The sequence below is a fragment of the Cebidichthys violaceus genome, unplaced genomic scaffold (genome assembly GCF_023349555.1).
Source record: "Cebidichthys violaceus isolate CVI_PGR_0920_01 unplaced genomic scaffold, fCebVio1.0.p SCAF_20, whole genome shotgun sequence".
Classification (NCBI taxonomy): Eukaryota; Metazoa; Chordata; class Actinopteri; order Perciformes; family Stichaeidae; genus Cebidichthys; species Cebidichthys violaceus.
This window is the reverse complement of record NW_027176373.1, coordinates 4,168,290-4,183,958: the sequence shown is the minus strand read 5'-3', so window position 1 is coordinate 4,183,958 and position 15,669 is coordinate 4,168,290. Positions and strand designations below refer to the sequence as shown.

Genomic DNA, 15,669 nt, shown 5'->3' with positions numbered 1-15,669 from the left:
CCTCTGGTATTTCGAATTAATGCCTTTGTGGTACTGGACATCCTCCATTCTAATCATCAGCTCTGTGTGGGCTGCCATTGTGATTATATCGGATTAACAATTGTCTGTTCACTTGATTTCACTCCAGAGTAAACTCTTTCTCGAGTGACATCTGCCACGGCCGTTTCTCTCTTTGAAATGCAGCCAGACCCTCTTGAAATAAGGGCCTCCTATACAAGCCAAGAAAAAGAAAAAGAGATGTAGAGCATTTGGCTGCCTCAATTTCCTTTTCTCCTGTGGTTATTTTTGGAAACAAACAGTAAAACTCTGGAATATGGCACAGCCCAAAACAAACAAGAGCACACTGACATTCAAAATTCTGAAAAAATCTAAAACTTGAGCTTCACCTCATTGAACTTCAGCTCAGGTTACTGTTTGTAACAATATTGTTAGTTAGCCCATAGTTATTTAGTCCAATTTAAAGTAAAAAACACACACGCTATAATACACTAATATATTCAGTAAGACTGTAGTATAGTGGGTCTTGCAAGGAATGCCATTCATCCTTTAATCAAACAATTTTTCAATTATTTGAATAGATTGTTGGCTCTGCCTAAATTTTCTGCCTGAATCGATTAGAACCGTCAAGTAGTCCAATGTCAATTCAGAAGTATGTCACTGCACATTAACATTGCTTCCAAAAATTGTCATAATTGGCCTACAGAAGTAGTGTGACATTTTTAATACCTGGGTTCAACAATGATTGATTATGCGTTTGTCTATGATAACCTTTATTATGCTAATAGGACAGGTTTGCCTGTCTCTAGTTTGCCTGATACATTGTGACATGACCGGCACAGCGGATTGGAATGAAAAGATACAAATATTTCCTGTCAGTATTAAATATACTTCATATATATATATATATGTGTGTGTGTGTGTGTGTGTATGTATAGAAGATGAAGCTCTGATAGCTAATATGTGCTCATGCACCTTAAGAATTCTGACATTCTGCGGTGTGATGGAGAGGAGTCAGACACCAGTGTGGCCCGGCATAGCAGAGGCAGCCTCCTTTTGTCGCTGAGCACTTTGGTACCAAGTGAAGGGAAGTTTTTTTTCCATACTAACTACTCCATACAACTTGATTACTGACCAACATCATTATACTATTGGCTCACTAGCCTTTTTAAAAATGGCAACCAAACATCAGGCATCTTCCACAGGGATACAAAAAAACATTGATTTTGGCCCTGTCAAAACAAATTGTAATGATTAATTCATAGTTTATTCGGCAGCTTTATAAAAGCTCTGAGGATGTTTTTTTTTAATGATTTGTCTACATAAAAATGCTGACAATATGACCTTTAAAACTCAACAGTAGAATTGTGTTTGTTAGCACCCCAACTTGGATTTATTATTTAGATAATGTAACTACAGTTGGAGTACATGCTGATTCCTGCCAGTTTGCTGCGCTGATTCCCTTGCTGCTGTTCTCATTTTGTCTGTGATCGTAGTTGGAGGAAACACTCATGCATCATCTTTGAGAGAGGGACCTTTTGTGGTGTGGTGGAGAAGTCACAGGTAGAAGCTTGTGTAGCATCCCAGCCACAAGTTGCTGCATGTGCTTAAGGATTCATGAGAGCCGAACACATCACCACCACCATACAGCTAATTAAAAAGAAAAGAGAGAAAACTGGTCCCAGTGAAATATTAAATATTAACTTGACTGTGACATGCAATATCTATCATTTGATAGACACTGCAATTAAGATAAGGATGTTTAAATGCTATTTCAAACATTTGTTCCAAAGCTGCTTTTGCACAATTCTTTTTTAAAAATCTAATCTAAGTCAGTGTTGGAGGTGTGTGCTTTGTCATCATTTAAGTGAACTTGTGCTGTATCAGTTTGTATTTTAATTAAGCTACATGCTTTTTGATCTAGTCCTGGGCATGTAGGCAAATAAAGTAACTTGTCAAAGTCAAACCACTTAAAAGATTGAAGCCACATCACCTGATAGTCACATTCTTCTTAGTGTAGTGTTAAAATGTTTTTAAACTAGACATGTTGGATCCTTGTATAATCAAGGCTAAACAGAAAACCACTTCGAAGCTGCATCAGCTTGGGTTCTCTCGTACAAGGGCGTAGGTTTCATTTCAACATTGGGGGAACACATTTAAATAAATAAACACAATTTACTTAATTAAATAATTGTGATAAATTTATAACCTGCACTTTTAATAGCTCATTTGTGTTTCAGAAAAAAAGTCTCCCCATGTTTAAACCGTGCTGCACACATCATGTTATAGTCTTTAGTGGTAAAAGCAAATCTTAATTTGGGGGATGCAAACAACATCATTTGTTATTTAATTTGAAGTTGAATGTTGCCCAACATGGTACTATTTATTTATTTAATTACCTGGAATCTCTACTAGTTACTACCAAGGTAAAAACTAGTCTTCATGGGGTCCAACACTACATACCAATGTAAAAACAAATATGTAATTTTTAATCCAAAGCAAAAAGGAAACAAGTTAAATATACTCAAAACAATAAATCAAGCTCTCTCTTATACAGCATCTTATATCAACCCCTATGAACTGCTTGTAACTTGGGCCCTGTCCATGAAGAACATCTGGATAATTCTATTCCATTTGGTTTTAGCTGGAACAGAGGTAATAAAACTACAGTGAGAAAGACACTTGTGAGTACGATGGACCACAGCCTTTGTCTGAGCTGCCAATCGTTTCTCTTTTTCGTCTGTAACCTTTAGAGAGGATGTGACATTAGTGTCTTCAGATATGATTTAAGACAAATATGGTCTTTGACATTCATCAGTAGCTTCGCGGCTCCTCGCTCATCCCTCATCGGTTCCCTCTCATAGTCTCATCCATCTCTGATTTCCAGCCTTTCACTTTCGCCCTCCCTCCATCTCTGTCTTCCTCCCATGTTCCTCCTCCCTCCTGCCTGTCAGCCACCTGAGGGCAGAGCAAGGGAGTGAAAGAAATACAATGTGAGTTTGGTGCTGAAATGGGCAGAGAGAGAGAGAGAGAGAGAGAGAGAGAGAGAGAGACAGAGAGAGACAGAGAGAGAGAAAGAGAAGGTGTCGAATAATTGTGGCTTCCATTTAAAACAGCAAAACAACAAGTGATCATTAACTCCTCGCCAAAGTCTGCTGACCTGAGGGGACAGTTCGTTAGAAACCCTTTGTATGACAGGCTGAGTAATTCCACCTTTCCCCAAATATCTAGGTCCCGTGTGACATCAGATTAATGACCGCTATGGAGAAATTTAAACCAGTGTTTCCGAACAATCTCTGCTCCGTTGTGGCCTAAAAATAGGTGCTGCCGATATGAGTCAGTCAATACTATTCCCCTCGGGAGGGAGTCAGAAATAGTAGTGCAGAAATAATGAGTAAGTGTCTTTTTTAAAAGTGAAACTTTCACCTTCCTTTTTTTAAATTTACCTATACAGGGAAAAAGTTCAGAGAGAACAGGGGGGAAGTACAACGGAGTACATTACAGAAATGGGTGGCAAGAATATATATGTTGCCCCCAGGCCCACACAGCGAGACTTGCCAAGTATGACACACACACACCTCCAGGGGGGGGGGGGGGGGCATAATCAACACCCATATGCTCCTATGAAGGCAAAACAACTGTAATAATGAACATCCACTGGTGCCAGGGTAAGGTATGATGTGGTACGGTAACTCCGGAGGGTTTGAGGCATAAACAACTGGAAGCACAACCAGATTAAAATGATTCAGAGAGGAGCAGCATGCACTCATCATGCTCATACCTGGTTCATGGATACAGCATTGTGATTATAATTCACTCATCTACACAGTTAGCACGTAGAGGTAGCATCAGGCCATCTGGGGAACAGACTTCCGTTTGTGTTTAAATTTGTGGCTCAATGAGGCTTGTCTTTGCGCACTCGGGTCCAAATGCATTATCAACCCGCATGGTGAAACCAAAACTATTATTTCTCAGTTTCAATCTGTACCATCAGAGCACTGAAAATGGATTAGATGAGGATCTATGGCTAGCAGAGTGTGTGTACCGTACCTGAACATTGCAGCTCATATTGCTTATTGTATTTACGAACGATAATGGGGATGATGGAATGTACATGAACTGTTAATGTGGAGACACAGGGAGACAGATTTACAGTGGCAATCATTTAAACTGAAAGCAGCAAGAATCCTGGCACATTAAACGATTCCTTGACTGCGATGCACCCAAAACAATTTCTCGCTCGAGTGACCGTACTTGCTTGTTCTGCAATCTGATTAAGCTGACTCTCGGTCGGAGAAGAGACAAGGGAGGTTCTCTGTCTTCTCTCTCTCTTTTTCAACCATCCGTCCACTCGCCGCTTAATAACAGTCATCTATAAGGATAACTGTAAGATTGATCGCGACATGCCTGGGGCTAATGGCATCCATTTGTTAGATTAGTGTCTGTTTATTTGCAGAAACAGTTGCCACTGCCATCAGCAGTTTCAAAATATAGATACCACTTTCCAAACCTGTAAAGTGAATCATTCAAATCCCGTATGTATGCATTTATGCATTGGGCATTGCCTGCACACCAAGGTACAACACATGATGCCAGAATGTGACCCGACACTGACTCAGGAGAAAGTGATGCAGATTGCAGTACTGGCACTCGGATGTGATTGAAATCTTGAATTATTCTCCAAACTGGTGATGAAATGAATGTTAAAGGAAGCTGACAGCATAAGTTATACCCTATTAGGCTTAATAAGAGTCAGACAGGACAATTCTGGAAATGACAAAGAGCTAAATTAGATGAGATGTTGGCAATACTTTGATATGAAGGGGACATTAAATAAAAAGAAACAAAGGCTTATTATTAGACTACTGTTGCTTTATTTTGAATATAGATAACCAATCTCAGCCACTATTTGAAACTTTTTTTTATTTTGGCAATATTGTAAAACTTTGTTTGTCCTGCTTCACATTCTGTATAAACTTTCAATTCAGGGAGCTGCTCATTACTCAGTATAAGGTCGTACATTGGGGCAGTGAGTCACTCCTTGATTACATTTTCAAAATAAAAGATTCCCCAACATGGTTCATTTGACTGTAATATACAAGATGTGAGTCAAAATGATGAATTCTATTAATGTACAGCTCACTGATAAAGTAAACTCCTGTAATCAATGGCTGAATTCCATTTAGCTGCTTCAGTTTCAGGGGTCCTGGTATTACTTGTTATCTCTGGTTTTGTCCTAAAGTACTAAAATATATACGTACATGAACTGCCTCTATCCTTTGGCTTTCTTAAACATAGTATAATAAAGTGCAGGGAAAGTATAGTGATAAGAGACAGAAATTTCATAATTTTAGTATGAATATGATGATGATTACTTACTGGAACTTCGTATGTAATTTAGTAATGATGAAAGGTAAGTTAAAAATTTGGTTCGCATTTTTTCAAGTCTGAAATTTCTTACAATCTATATTGGAAAATGGTGAATGTGAGTCTTTACAGTGTCTAATGCATGGTAACCCTTTCTATTAGTCACACTAAGTAGTGGGTAATTTAAAGTTAAACACAAATACCAAATAATTGAAGCCATTACACTAGACAGGAAAACACTTAGCACATGGTGATTTTGTTCTAAACTAATTGTATGACTCATCAGTTCGAGTAATTACAATGTAGGATTAGGAGGGAAAAACTGTTTAATCGTATACTTCCAAGGCTTTTCCTTAAATTAAAATAATAGATTAAATTGTATTTTTTCTTCAAAGTCAAGCAATTCAATTATTTCTATCTATTCTTTCCATCTATCTAGTCTTATTCTCACCAAGTACTTTGGTTTTAAGGGGAGATATAGCAAATATCAATCATGCTACTTTTACATTTTTTGAGAGCATCTTCTCCAGAAGCAGAGGTAGAATATAATGTAAGTAACATACGTTTTGATATGGTTCACTTCAGTTTAATGTTTGGATTGAAGAAACCTTCTCATGTTTTGTCTGAAGGACTTGTACTTGATATAAGTCTGTTTGATGTGTGTATATATATATATATATATATATATATATATATATATATATATATATATATATATATATATATATATATATATTAGATTCTAGATGATGTCCCTGAGCGTTACCTGCTGGAGAAAACTTTTTTTCAGTTTCACCTGAGATGCTTCTTTAGATTAGACTTTTAAAGAGGCCGACTCAGACTGAGTCATAAAGTAATGCTCTATATGAAACACGGAAGTTTTCATGCTCAACTAAGAACTAGACTGCTCACCTTACCCTACCCTACCCAAACACATCCAGTACAGAAACCCATGTACAGACAAAACAGAGAAATACACTAAAAGCAAGGTGTTAAGTCAATGTGATACAACTGTAAACACAGTAATCATAAATATATTTTGGTGAAGGTTTTCAGTTTGACGGCAAAAGACATCAAATGTTGTGTTTACTTCTCCACACTGATGCACTCGGCTCCAGTCCAATAACAAGCATTCCTACAACATCTAACAACAACTCCCCCACACACACACACACACACACACACACACACACACACACACACACACACACACACACACACAGTTCCAACTACCTTCTATTCACACACACACACACAGTTCCAACTACCTTCTATTCTGGGGATCATAATTATTTGATGCCGGAGCTTCTGGTTTCTCAACCCCCCTTTTGTACACACGATCCATCTTTGAATAATTTAGCACAGGGAGTTAGAAAAGGTGGTCCCTTAAAACAGCAGGTACTTCCAAACTCAGGAGGCAGGGCACACGGAGAGAGCTTTATCTCATCTAGTCGTCCACCCACTCCTTACACGCAGCTCTTCTGTCGTGCTCTTGTACACCGTGCTTCAATCAAGCTGTATATCAATCCATTCTTTCATCCATCCATCCTCACATTCTTTCATCGCACCAGGGACCACGGTGTCCACCCCAGGTAAGGAACTCCTTGGATAGACTGACAATCTCTCTCGACGTCCCCTCCTCAATCAGCCACCATGGAGGAACTCCAGAGAAAACTGAATCAACGCTATGAAGGCGCCAAGCCCAAAAAGGTGAGTTATTTACAGCAACACTTTCTGCACATTGAGGTCTTTACCGAGCTTTCTTGTTAAATTATTTTTGCTTTAATATCAGAGGCATGTGGCTGGTGTGCTTGAAGATGTTTATCAGCTTCTAATTGCACCTGCTGTCAAACTGCAAACTGAATAAAGCAGGATGGTAGCTTGTATGTTGACATGCTGTAAATGTATGCACCCCCCAGCTGCTTTTTTTCTACCCATAAATATTCTTTTGTATGCTAGCAAGCTATGCAAATAAGTATCTTAACAGCAGTTTACATGCCACTGCATCTTTTCAGCACGTAAAACCTTGGAGTATAAACATGTCACCTTCAACTCAAAACAACAGGTGAGGTTCAAGCTGGCGTCATCCTACAGCGGTCGGGTGCTGAAGCACGTGTATGAGGACGGTCAAGAGCTGGACAGTCCAGAGGAGAAATACCCTCACAGCTTCGTTCACCGCAAGATCCCTCCCAGCCACTTGGAGGTGGAGCAGCTCTGTGGGTTTGAGGAGGCTCATGGGGACCAACCGGGTGGGTTTTTCTCATTTGTGTAACACACTACCACTGTGTCTGATTGTATATGCGTGACTGCACTGAGGTTTGTCTGTGTGGGCTGTAAGCCTGTAACCAGGGAGACCAACAAGATGTGTATATTCCATTTGTGTATGGTACTTCAGCCTATGTGTTGGAGGGGTTTCTATAAAATTGTTCTGGCATGTTTTTGCTTTCATAGTAATATGATGGCTGTTTGTGATTGAGACTTTGCTGTACAGTGGGTTTGTAATCATGTGTGCACAGTAGAACTGTCAGTATGCTTACAAACATCTCAAGTACAAAGTGTTGCAGCAATCTTTGTGATGATGATGGGACACATCTCAAAAGCCACGCAATTAAAGGCTCAATAGCCCACCTGCGTGCACTTATCATATTGTGATCTGCAATCAGTAAGGCATGTTCTATGGGCGAAGAATTACATACTGAGCTGAAACCTGTTGTTTTTCTCACCCAGTTGTACAAGAAAGACATTTTCTCTGCTTTGATGATGGAGTAAATCTAGCCAAATATAATATCTAGCTGATTCCTGAGTGGAAATGATACAACAGATCACCACTTTGTCAGTTGGAACACTACCAATTTCAAAGATGAAATGCTGAGCTATTTTAGTAAGTTTATACTGTAGTGAGAATGCACATATTCAAAACATTGTTAGAAATAGTGTATAGTTAATAGTTTAGTTTGACATTAAGGGTAAGCTTATTTGCTTTGTTGCAGAGAGTTAGATGAGACGTTTGATACCACCCTCATATTTGTACAGCAGCAGACAGCAGCCACTTAGCTTAGCTTAGCATAGAGACTAAAAATGGGGAAACTGCTTTCCAAAGGCAACACAATCAGCCTACCAGCACCTCTAAAGCTCACTAGTTAAGATATCTAACTGAAGTGTAATAATTATATTTAGTAATTTCTAGTGAGAATGCACCACTTACTCAAATACATGATTGGACATTGAATGTTGTTAAACTGGAGGATTTGGTAAGGCTAGGATGCTATGCTAACACAGCTAGCCTTGATGGTCACAGTTAGTAGAATTGAGAGGCTGTTCTCTCTCAGCATATCAAAAGTATGGGAAATGCATGCTGTTTGTGGATGAAACCTGGACCCTAGTCTCAAATTTCTAGAACAAGTTATCGCTCTATCCTGACAACATGTTTTGTTCTGTATACCCAGGTGTGTACCCTCCAACGGGGCTCATTGCCCAGAGAATAAACGTGTACAGAGGAATGGGAATCTACAAGCCTGCTGCAGGCCAGACTGAGGGAGTAGAGGGAGATGCTAAAGTAAGCAATAATACTGATTTAAAAAATATATATATTAATTAAGATTATCTTAGATTAGATTTCCCACTAGCAGTGTTTTGTCTGAATGTCAAGTAGTGAGACCTATCTTTATAGTCCTAATTCATTCGCCAGTACAGTAAAGCAGAAATCAGAAACGATTCTGTTGATGCTGATTACAATGTTCATCATGACAACAGTTTACTTAATTGTGATCTTAAAAAAACCCACAGTTTGGTATTGGAGATTGTGATGTAGAACCCGAAAAATTGTCAGTTCAACATATTATTTATGGATGTGATGTTTACAATTGTCTGCTATTTCAAACAACACCTACAGAAAAAGCCGGTTAACACCTTTCAAATTATGATTTTGTGTTCTGACACAATGGTAAGTTACTAATTGTGAAGCATGATCACTATGCGACGTCTCTGTGGGTATACTTGTATAGAGGGAATTATAATAAGAAAGTATCGCAGCTCCTTGGAAGAGTTTTTTTTTTTTTTTAAACCCCACAGAGCTTTGAATGGTACATATTCTGAAAATCAAACAAACACGACAAAATAAACACATATGCAATTACCAGCTGACGCAAAGTAATTTAATAATTAATTCATGCATCTTTAGAACAGAACAAGCAATCAACACTTTAAAATAGAATATGAGAAGAATCCTTGGGTAATTAAAGCACCAACTGTTTGCTTTTCTGTGATAAAATTGTACAGCAATTTAAGTTGAACTACAAAATTGTTCATCTGAAAGGAAAAAGCCTTGCTGAGCTGCTGTGGCAGCGGCTTCATTAGTGCAGCAGGCGGAGGTCAGCTACATCGCCTGCTGGCTTAGTGTCAGTTTCATTCTTTTATCCTCTAAACAAAGGCATGCCTGGCCCTGGTGACCAAGGCCAGTATTTATCACATTTATCAGTTGAAAACAGCAATCTGGATTTAGTTTATCCTTTTAGGCCATTATTGAAAGAATGGCACGGTGGTCAGAGGAGCACCCTGTGCAAAGTCTAATGAGTTCCTCCCTAATGTATATGACTCCAATGCTTTCTCTCTGTGTTTCATAATAAGGGAGATTCACTGACAAAAAAAAGGTCTTTATCTGATTTTAATTTCTGAATGTTTGAAAAAATAAAACCTATCCGATTCTTTTTTTTTTTTAAAGTGGGCCAAAAAAGTGAGTTTGGAAAGTCAGAAATATCAGGACTTAGCAAAGTAATCACTGAGTGATTGGTAATCAACAATGGAGCCGTGCTGATATGGATGTGGAAGTAACAATCTGATTCATTTTTTCCATAAGCATTCATTTTTCTGGACGATATTAATTGATCCACCATTGGAGCACTTCCACGGCTTGGATCGATATGAAACTCTTCCAGTTAAATCAACAATGCAAAAGATACACAAACTGTTCTAAAGAATATCTGGTTCTTTGAAATAAAGTTGAAGGAACAAGCATGTGGACATAGACTGTAGTTAACCAAGACACTCATGCACAGTGCATTTTGGCAAGAAACATCCAGTCACAGAGCATCCAATTCTGTTATGTTCTGGCTCAATTTTGGATTAATTCAACAACCGTGTTGTTGTGTTTTGCATTCTGAATTTGCTATATTTCGCACCTCTGACTGACTTTTTCTCCATGGCAATGGCAGCTGAAGCTCATGGGCATTGTAGTATTGTTAGCTGTCCATCATGCCAAACTGACATATATCATTACATAAACCTATCGGCTCATTACACTATCCAGGAGACTCCAGTGTTTATATGTCAAGTAGAATTGAAGATGTTGTTTAGAGAAAGTATATAAAATGGTAATACAAAATGGGCAACTAGCAACTCTTCAATCTAAGCAACTTCATGGTCAGCACATTCTGCATCCTTCAATTGAAATGTACAGTATGTTGCAGTGATATATGTTTCCAAGTGTAGTTTATATAGTTTGAGTTTAATGCAATACATATATTGCCACTATCAAATATTTCTCTCCAGATTTAGATAATACTCAGAAGAAAATCTGTGTTAAAAGAGAAAGAACTGTAGTCTCCAATTTCTCCCCCACCAGAAGCCAGAACACAGCTACAAAGCATGTTGTGCTTTGCACAAGGGGTGTGACTCTTCATCTGCATTCAACTAGAAAACCTCTTCTCACCCACACATAAAGCCCACAGCTAAATGTGGGCACTCTCTCTCAGTTCCAAGGGTGGAATCTGGGAGTTGTCAGAAATCTCTAACACAACATGCTAATGCAAATATTTAATCATAGGATGCACCAGTTGTTGTAACTGATGTAGGATTATATCTGGCGTTTTCTGTTTTCGTCAGTCCTCAGTGTTGGACTTTGGCAAGATAATCATCTACACCAGCAATCTGCGCATCATCAGAGCACCACAGAGGAAGCCTGAAGCGTTGCGGCACACAGTGCCTCCTGTGGACTTGGAGGGATACCCAAAGGCCAGGGAGAGGGGGAGCAGGAGGAGGGCTAAAGCTCTTTGTACACTGGACGGGGAGGAGAAGGAGGAGAAACGGACCAGCGACACAGAGACCAAGGTAATGATCCTTGGCTAAATTATTCTCAGCGGTGTGGTAGGGGTTTTATCACCCTGCTTCTGTTTCTTGGTATTCTGTCTCACCATGTACTTATCCATACCCCCCCCCCTCCATCTCTGCATATGTCTTCAGCACCCTTTCTTCACTTTATCAGCAATTTCAAGAGTGTAACTGTGGGATTGTCTGTGCAGCCATATTGTTTGAATTTGAAACTGTTCACAGAGGGCTGTTCATTCTCATCCTACAATCTTCTCTTTTTCCTTGTAACTGCCACCAAATTTTGCCCCCTTTCTCTCTCTCTCCCCCCCTCTCTCCCGCTGCAACAATCACCACCCCATTGTCCTAGTGCTATCTGTCAACTGTGAACACATACTGATGAGTCCACAGTTTCACTCTGCCCTTGCAGCATTTGCTTGCCACTTGCCAGCCCGCAAGGATACCTAACTTGCTATTATTCCCCCCCCTTCTCTCACCTCCTTGGCTGATTACTGCTCTTTTCCCCTCACTCCCTCCATTGTTTTCTCACCGATCTCGTTATTTTCTCATTTTCTCTGCCTCTGTAAGAGAAAAAGTTCACTCTCAGCTTTTTTTTCTCCATTATTTGGCACTCTCACTCCTCTATGTTAATTTCTTTTCTTTATCATCTTTGTCTTTGTAGCCCTGCCTCAAAGGTAGTTAATGTTTCACTGTCTTTGTTTCTGTATTTCTACACAGGCTTAGATTTATACACTGTACCCGCAATTTTGCAACTGTTTACACAATCTGGGCGCAGATTTCACTACCGCTACAACAGCTGATCATCCCAGTGCAATGCATGAAATATACCACTAAATGCTATGTGCATGCAGCTTAAACTATTTATATGCACCAAAGCTCTTACGTGAAATAAACCTTTGTTAAAAGAAAAATAGTTTGTTGTGCATTTCAACCGCAAACATTTGCTCGTTGGGTAGATTATTACTGCAATGATGGTACATTGGTTACTGATGATCTGATTCAAAGTATAACCAGTAGTGTAGCTAAAGGGTTATCAACTCAATAATATCTTCCTTACTTTCCACAATTTTTTATTTTACTTTTTGAAAATAAAATTGTTAGAAAAATGTTTATGATTTTTAGATTAATGGGGGCATTTTCCTGGCCACTCTAGCATACATTGCTAAGCCATCTATCTATTTGTTTTACTTTACTTCAGGAGTCCCAAAAAAACCCCCCTAAAGGGTCAGATGTGAATGGCATCTAGTTTGTGGCACTTAAATACGTAAAGGAGCAGTGTGTAGGATTTAGTGGTATCTAGTAGTGACATTACAGACTGCAACCAAGTGAATATCCATCCGCTCACCCCTCTCAAGTGTATCAGAGAACTACGGTGCCCTTCAGGTATTGTAAAAAAGCTTCCTAGAGCAGGTGTTTGGTTTATCTATTCAGGGCTACTGTAGAAACATGTCGGTGCAACTCTGTGAAGACGACAGCTCCGTATGTAGATTTTATTAACGGCTCATTCGAAGGTAAAAAAAATACGACTCTTAGTTTCAGGAGCTAGGAATATTATATTCCAATTCTGCCAATAAATCCCCCTGAATCCTACATGCTGTTCTTTTAAATACATTTGAAACCTCCATAGCAATAACATCCTGGTTGCACGGGACAATTCCCAGCAGCCCTCATTGTGCAAAGTTGTCACTAAAAACAATTTCTACTGATTTACGACAGGCAGTAGTTTGTATAGATTTACGTCTTCTGTTAGTATCCTGCCTCATGTCACCTATAATCTGCAGGCAGCTGCTTGTTATTAAGCATTTAATTGTAATGACCAGCTGGCTGTATAAATGACACAGCTACTTACCATAGGCATTTAATTATAAATAATATCGGAATGTCGTTAAGGTTGTTTAGTGTTTGCCAGTAGGCCAGCCAGTTAAACTAGATAGCTGTGTTGATTGTCGCTGTTTATGAACTGGCTAAAGGTGTTGCAAGATAATACGCTTTTAAACAGTTGCAGTGTAAATATTAGTAATATGTTTTAATGTAAGATTGTGGTTTATTCTAAATATTGATGCATGTGACACATTTAGATAAATTATACGAATCAGTTTTTTATATACAAATAAAAAAAACTTTCTTTTTCAGTTAATTCTCTATCCATATGTTCCTTGTCTTTCTCACCTTTTCCAACCTCTGTCTCCCTTTTCTTTACCCTTTGCCTATTACAGTTCCTCGGTTTCACCTCCTCTCGCTCCTCCTCTTCTCGCCGCTAATGTGTTTCTTCTGTCTCCAGGAGGCCGACAGCTGCCAGCATTGTCGCGGTTCGGGCTGCGCTCCCTGCTCTCTGTGTCACGGCAGCAAGCTGTCCATGCTGGCGAACCGCTTCAATGAGTCCATCAGTGATCTGCGTTGCCAAGCCTGCTACCCCCATGGTCTGGAGAAGTGCCAGTCCTGCTCCAGCAAATAGCACCGTTTGGCTGACACCCATGTCTGGCTGAGAGAGAGTGAGTGAGTGAGTGAGTGAGTGAGTGAGTGAGTGAGTGAATGAGAGTGTGTAGCTGTGAGTGAGTGTAGGCCCGGTGTGCTGTGGGTTTGTCACAATTGTCTCAGCGGCAATATTGCTATAATCCAAAGTGTTCTTGGTGGGGTGTTTCGAGGCACTACTAGGAAACATAAGCCATCATTGGAAAGGGGAATTATGAACTGTGCAGCGGGCACAAAATTATAAAATACAATTACTGTGTGCAGTGAACATGGCTCGCGATAACACAAACACATAATCACTTTTGTGTTGTTACATTATTTCGCATCTATGGCCTTCTTCCTGATAAAACCGCGTTCCATGGCAGTTATCAGTTTTATTAAAATGATGCAAACATTTTGCCTTTTAGTTTTATCTACTGGGAATGCTGCCCTGTTCATATCTCCCCTCTCTATTCACCAGAGAGAATAACAGATTGTATATCCCAACATGTTGTATTGTTAGAGGGTAACTGATGCTTTCTTTTTTTTCAAAATGGGGGTAAAAAGAGACTGGGAGATGGAAAGAGAGAATAGTACAGCCAGCATGAAAGATGAGTAAGTGATTCAAAAGGAGACAGTTGCATAAAAGGTAACAAAATAACTTGTTTGATCAACGATTCCAGTGCATTACACCCCCAATAATTGTGAAATGCACTCTTCCTTTAAGGAGGGTGATATGATGACACAATAGCAGTCTTTGGCATTTTGAGTTTTAAGCTAATGGTGTTAGTGAGGAAATAACTTACACACTTTATAAAGCCACATTTTAAATACAAAATATTGACTTTGGGTAATTTTTTAATTAATAATCTCATTCTCAAGTTATTTGTTTTCAAATTTTTACCCACACAGTTTTGGTATATGAATGAAATAAAACACGTAATTAATCAATGCCTCTTTTTATTTTATCCAGCAACTGCTGTTTGAAAGTTGTTGTTTTTTTGTATTGGGGTATTAACACAGGATTACCATATCAGCTTAACCCCGAAATGTCCACAATGATGATGACGATGATTAAACCAAGCAACTCTATAAAATATATGGACTCATGTGTCTGGAAATAAAGTTGAATTAAAGGTAGTGAAGGTCAGACAGCAACCTTATGTTCTCTTGCAGTTAAGGATTCCTTCTCTTGCCTCTTCACCAAGCCTCAGATCAGCCAGAAGCGTCATCTTATAATTTTAAATTTTTATGGCAGTAATCTGGACAAATCTAAATGCCCCTGGTATTTGGATCAGCATCTTAATTCTAACCACAACGTCTGTGACTGTAATGTGTGAAAGTCATTCCTTAAATGGTTGATGTGTTTTCACAGTAGGTTAGGAATGTTAGTTTGTGTGATCCCAGCTTGAAAATGAAATGAAACGTGACAATAAAAACAAATGCAACACGCTGCATAATTCCTAGTCATTACAACTGCAATCAACCACAATGTTTCGTAGCGTGCCATTTCAGGATAATTTAACAGAAAAGGAATTAAATATTACCCTAATAGTAAACTGTTGTACATTAATAGTTTTCCACGCTTAATAATCATCTGCAGTTTTGTCCGTGACATCAGCATCTATTGTACCAGGATTACATCAATCCATTACACGCTAACATAAAACAATAGTAACCACATCATTTTTGATTTTACTTGTGTTTGCAGATGGCTGTAGGTGGAGTTACCAATTTACCTTTTTGAAAACA

At 39.0% G+C, this 15,669-nt stretch overlaps 1 protein-coding gene across 3 annotated transcripts in view; it reads left to right on the top strand.

Annotated features, from left to right (window-relative positions):
• LOC137876675 (glutaredoxin domain-containing cysteine-rich protein 2) overlaps positions 1-15,370 on the top strand; it is a 30,752-nt gene extending 15,382 nt beyond the window's left edge. For 2 of the 3 annotated variants that reach the window (XM_068716451.1, XM_068716450.1), the window contains 5 exons: positions 6,936-7,074; positions 7,430-7,613; positions 8,811-8,920; positions 11,245-11,469; positions 13,748-15,370. In XM_068716451.1, the coding sequence (XP_068572552.1) occupies positions 7,018-7,074; positions 7,430-7,613; positions 8,811-8,920; positions 11,245-11,469; positions 13,748-13,921 (750 nt within the window). In that variant the 5' untranslated portion in view covers positions 6,936-7,017 and the 3' untranslated portion in view covers positions 13,922-15,370. Of the gene's footprint in view, positions 1-6,719; positions 7,075-7,429; positions 7,614-8,810; positions 8,921-11,244; positions 11,470-13,747 lie in introns of those variants that run through there. The other variant, XM_068716449.1, reaches the window with a different exon arrangement.
• Positions 15,371-15,669: the final 299 nt, after the last annotated feature.